This window comes from Drosophila busckii, chromosome X (assembly GCF_011750605.1).
Source record: "Drosophila busckii strain San Diego stock center, stock number 13000-0081.31 chromosome X, ASM1175060v1, whole genome shotgun sequence".
Lineage (NCBI taxonomy): Eukaryota > Metazoa > Arthropoda > Insecta > Diptera > Drosophilidae > Drosophila > Drosophila busckii.
In genome coordinates this window covers 14,426,045-14,431,942 of record NC_046608.1, presented here as the reverse complement: position 1 = coordinate 14,431,942, position 5,898 = coordinate 14,426,045, and the positions used below count along the sequence as shown (strand labels likewise).

The window sequence follows — 5,898 nt, the reverse complement described above, 5'->3', positions numbered from 1 at the left end:
ATGCTGATCCCTAAAGCGAGCCGGCATTTTATAGCAAAAATTAACAAATCAGTTTCAGCTTGCAGCACCACAGCTGAAGCAAAGAAGAAGAAGAAGCAGCAGCAGCGGCGGCGGCGGCAACAGGCAACGATCGTCTGCAGCTTCCACTTAAAACACACACACGTGTCTTAGTTATTCACTGTGTGTGTGCGTGTGTGTGTGTGTGTGTGTGTGTGTGTGTAGAGACGTACGTCAGAAAAAAGCCCACACGCTTAAACAAGTTTTGAAAACATTTACAAAAATATTTTTCCGCCACGGATGTTTGGGCTAAGGTAAGCAAACTGATCATTTAAATAGATGTATAATAACATATACTAAGTATATGTATTTGTATAATATATATATTATAGCCTGTTTAGGGCCCATAAAGTCAGTTTAGAAGTCTGGCCTAATAAAAACGAAGCGCACGCCCGTCTTTAAAGCTTTTGAAGGTTACCCAACTATGGCTTGGCTGAACTATTAATTAGCCATCGCTCTACTTTACATATCGAGCTGTGACTAAAATCCAATCAACTCTTTCACACGCCTTGCCCCAGGTTAGGCCTTGGCTTCAGCGTCAGCTTCACTCTCAGTTTCTGCTTCAGCTTCAGAGTCAGCGTCAGCTGCGCATCCCGTTCCAAGACAAGCCGCCAGAATGCCAAATGCTGCCACATCGCAGACACTTTCCAAAACAGAGCGGAGCGGTCGCCATACGGCCTTGAGAACCCCATCGCTTACGACTGTTACCAGATGCTTTACATAATAATCACAATGGTATAAGCCACAGTCACAGCCAGAGACATCCACATCCACATCCACATCGACATCAGTGCGGGAGTTACAGATCAACTTTTACTTTATGCGCCGCCCAGTCGGTGCCAACTGTTCATGAACTTGAAACAAGAGCACGTATGTAAGTGCAAATTGCAGTTAAACATTTAATTCGCCCATTTTTATTCGTATATTTAATGTCGACGAACAGACAGTTTACAACAGGCTTAGTTTTCATTTTTATGATTTAAATAGGAATTTTAATGCTCACTATAATAAAAGCGTTAGAATTAATGGCTTACAATTCTATGTAAACAACACTTCTACTTAAAGTTTAATTAGTTGGTGGTTTTGTTAAGTTTCATGCCCAGATTTCAATTTATTTATTTAAACAAACATATATTTTAAAAATGCTAATGGCTTGGCCTAAAAGCAACATAGATTTGCAGTTTTTGATTTTATTTTGTTTTTTTTTTTTGGTGTAGAATCAAAATACAAGTATTTTAAAGCATCACGGTTCTCTAATTTGTGTGTCGCCAATCCTGTTCTGTGGGCGTTGTAGGGGTCATTAAATTAAAATAAAATAAATTCAACTTCCTCTTTATATGTGTATCGCAAATTTGCCAATGATTTTATTTTCGATGTAGTCTTGATACTTTCAAATAAATAACAGTGGAATTTAAAAATCTTTAAAATTCAATTTCTGTACATTACAAAGTATTTCATAAAAGGCATGATTCCTTAATCAATTAAAATGAGATTTTATCAATTAGAAAATATTTGATTTAACATTTTGTAAGCAGTATTGATTGCTTTACTAAATATCGTTATGCAATTTTTGAAATTTGATCATCAGTTAGCAGTGAAAAACAATATTTTTATATACTAAATACAATGAACTTTATGAGTAATAAAATTCAAGTATATTACGGGGAATAGAATATACTTAATACATATGTATAATTATTAAATTAATTTTGACAAATAAATTGAAATAAGTCTTATGTAACTCTTAAAATAAAAATCAATGAATATGTATATATTACATTTTTATTAAGTATTTAAAAATAGGTCTTATGCTGTATCTCTTATACATATATAATTATTATCTCCTTTATTATTTTATTATGCAAACTTAAAATAAGAATTAAAAACTATTTATATTATATAAGTTTCAAATAGCCTGGTGACAAAGCATTTAGATTTATTTATGTATATTCAATAAGCTAAAATTTGCATTCATAACTCTTATTAGCCGTCGTTATATTTTTTGGACTTAGTTCAACCCATAATATTTTTATTATTTTCCTAAGGCAAATTTTTTGTTCGCCTCTAAGCTGTTGTGTATAAAAAGCAATTTAAGCTAAATAAGCATGTTTCGTATTAACAGTTAATATTTTATGCATATTCTAGCGTGTTCTACTCGATATACTATAGGAATGCATATTAATAAACTTTTAAGGCAGCTTATTGATTTATAAACAAATGCAATTCGGCTGACAGCCAATAACAATTTAGTTTGATTTAAAACATTCAACAAATTTGCTTTAGCTTTTGTTTTATACGTGGCTTTTGAAGCTTTATTCGCCTTATGCACACAACTTTTATTTATTAGCCAAGTTGGCGCGATTGTTTATTAAGCGTATGAGCTTGACATTTAAAGCCACATCAATATTTATACACTGCTATATAGTTGATTAAAAATCGTTCAAATATATCGATTGTCTAATGTCAAAATCTGTTTATTCAATAGGCTCTTACTATCTAATAGACATAACCGCCATTGGCAGCGTACTGGGTGCCCGATGAGGAGGGGGAACTGCTTGAGGAGTACGAGCTGGAGCGCAGATGAGCTGGCGTGATTGTGTCACGTCCAATGGCAACGGGCACGTGTGTCCCGGCATTGAACTCCTGGACATATTGGGCATGGGCGATGCGGTCAGCCTCGGGTATGAACTGCTCCGGGGTGAAGCTATCGGCGCCAATGTTGAAGGACCGAACGGCACCGGAAATAATCTGAGCGGTCTGGGTGGCAATTTTGGCGGACTTCAGATGCTGAGGGATGAGATGAGCGGGTTGATAGCTGCTGGGATCGGAGCCTGGGTAAACCTGAGGTTGAACTTGAGCGGACTTCAGATGCTGGGGGATCAAGTGCTCGGGCTGATGGCTGCTGGAGTCGGCGCCTGGGTAAACTAGAGTTTGGACTTGAGCGGACTTCAGATGCTGGGGAATCAAGTGCTCGGGCTGATGGCTGCTGGAGTCGGCGCCTGGGTAAACTGAGGCTGAACTTGAGCGGACTTCAGATGCTGGGGGATCAAGTGCTCGGGTTGATAACTGCTGGAGTCGGAGCCTGGAATGAGCTGAGCCTCAGCCTGTGTGTAGGTCTGATGGGCAACGCGAACGGCCTCGGGTATGAACTGCTCGGGGGTCTGCGTATCAGCGCCAATGTTGTAGGACTCTGTCTCAGCCTTCAAATGTGCAGGAATTAAATTCTCTGGCTGATAGCTGCTGGCATCACTGCCAGGAGCGGCCTGTTCTTGCACATAACGGGCATGAGCAACGCGATCGGCTTCGGGGATGAACTGCTCGGGGGTTTGGGTATCAGCACCAATGTTGTAGGATTCTGCGGACCTCAAGTGCTGGGGAATGAGGTTTTCTGGCTGATAGCTGCTGGCATCAGCGCCTGGCACGCTGGCTGAGCTGCTGCTGTAGCTGTAACCTGCGGCTTGTGCGTGGAGCAGGTGACTCACATCGGCGGTCGCGGCGCCTAAGAGGGCCAAAGCAATGACGCAGTAGTGCTGCGTTAGATAGTTTAGATAGATAGTTAGATAGGCTATAGGCTGTGTTGGGAGCTTAGCTGCTGGGTTGAGAACTTACCATGTTTGGGGTCTGGGTTCGTTGTGGATCTGTTATTGTTGTCGCTTCTATTTTTATACGAAAAAGGTGAAGACAGCGTTGAGACTATGCTAATTATTAACTTATTTTGATACTCGCTGCTTTTTGTTATTTTAGCAAAAATCTAAATAAATAATATAAAAAATAAGAAATTAAAATTTAGTGAGCTGAGGCTTTGTCAATAGGCTAATTATGCTGCTGCTGGCTATCTACATAGATGGATGGATTAGCAGCCAGACATTGATTAGAACCTTTCTGGACGAGGCAATCTTCATTAACTATTCTGAATTCTCCACGGCTTTAAGCTCAGCAAGCCAATTAGCGTAGCTAAAAATTTATTTATTTTTTATTTTTATATTTTTTATACCCTTTGTCAACAGCAACTCGAACTGGTTTTTAAAGTTGAAGCAAAAGCATGCCTCAGACCCAGCCCCAGATCTGTTGACCACAGCTTTGGCAAAGCGCATTAATTGAATGACATGCAATCAATCAATCAATCAATGATTTAACACTAAACACAGGTATGTAGCTATGATATCAAATTAACATTATAGCGCATATTCCTTTATGAAAAGCTTTGACTTATGTCTATTCCGCACCAATTAGTGGCATTACTTCGATAATATGTTCATGAGCTGGTTACGCTTTTTGGCAATACGGGGGGTTTCCAGGAACTACGGCACTCAAACTTATAAAAATAAATGCACATTAAAATAAAAACAATATACAAAGATAATGTATTCCCATTGCATGAGCAAACAAAAAAAAAACAGATTGGAAATTAAATACAAATAATAAACACTAAAAACCATAAAAAAAAATAAAAATATTAAAGCGATAAAAATAATACATTATAATTTTAATAAGGAAATAAAAATATTGATAGTATAAAAGTGTTTTGAGTCAATAATATTTATAAAATAAGCATTTTTGCAGAAATACTTTTCAATAGAAAACCGACCAAAATCATAGTATTTTATATATTAAAAAAAAAGAAAAACCCCAAAAAGGAAGTAATAACTAAAAATGTGAAACTTAAAATATAATATTTATTAATAATATTTATTATATAAATAAATAATAATATTGCGACATCAAAAATGGTATAACAATTATTTAAATTCAGTAATATAAATTAAAAACCCAAAGCGCCCAGAAATAAATGATTAATCAATTTCTAGCTATCTCGATTTCAATCTTTATGAAATCCAAGATGTGTTTTTGTTTTTATTTGGTATTCAGAGTTCAAGCAACGCGTTTGATAACTTATTAATAATGCCCAATTATAAATATATGAATAATTTGAAACGCTTTTATGAATAGCGCTTTGTATAATAACAGCTAATCGATTGTGTCTGCCTCTGACTTGATATCTTTCTTACATTATACCATATACCATAATATTACGATTAGTTATTCAATGCATAGGTCGCTTGTGTTTTGCCTTTTGCTTTCTGCTTCTGAACTTGTTTTTTTTTTGCCGCATATTAAGCTTACAAAAAATGCAAATTTCGCACGTTAAACATGTTAATTTTATATTTTATTTTATTATGTTTTATTTATTTGTTGCTCTTTCGCTCAAACAAAGCCACAGACTAGACTAGACGAGACGAGACTGGGCATGGCTCAGATTCTTTTTATAGGCATAGCCTCTGCATAGATAATTCCTATGCATGCTCCAGAACGGGTTAGTTTTCTGGAAATTGGTGGAACTTTTATTTTGATTTTTGCATAAATTTTAAACATTTGTTTTCATATTGTCTTACAATGCAAGAAATGCTAATGGCATTCTAATAATAATTTTGAAAATATATAATATGCATAATTTTATTTACATGGCAATTAATGTTTGGTGAGCGTCAGCGACTAGTTTGAATTTTGTTTGCTTTTTTGTTTTTGATGCCATCCACTATTATGGAAAGCCAGATAATGGGCTGGACCAGTTTATGGCCGAGTCGCGTCTTGCCTGGGCCCAAACAGTTTCAGTTTCCAGTTTGGCCAGCAACTCTTCTAAGATCTGAATGATATGTTGATATACGGCTTAATAGCTGCTTAAATCAATCAGTGCTTTGTGTATATTGGCTGTTAACAGTTGTTGGCAAATGTTATGCATGTCGCTCTCTCTGTGTGTGTGTGTGTGTGTGGCCTGTTTTATTTGGCTTTGACAAATGTTTGGCCAACGCATGCAGCGTTGAGGTCAACACACATAAAACT

At 36.6% G+C, this 5,898-nt stretch overlaps 1 protein-coding gene across 1 annotated transcript; it reads right to left on the bottom strand.

The window, feature by feature from the left end:
* Positions 1–2,506: 2,506 nt before the first annotated feature.
* Positions 2,507–3,680, bottom strand: LOC108605963. The gene is given in 3 exon segments (XM_017995782.2): positions 2,507–3,150; positions 3,153–3,587; positions 3,667–3,680. Coding segments are annotated over 3 exon segments (1,035 nt in total). The 5' UTR covers positions 3,670–3,680; the 3' UTR covers positions 2,507–2,553.
* Positions 3,681–5,898: the final 2,218 nt, after the last annotated feature.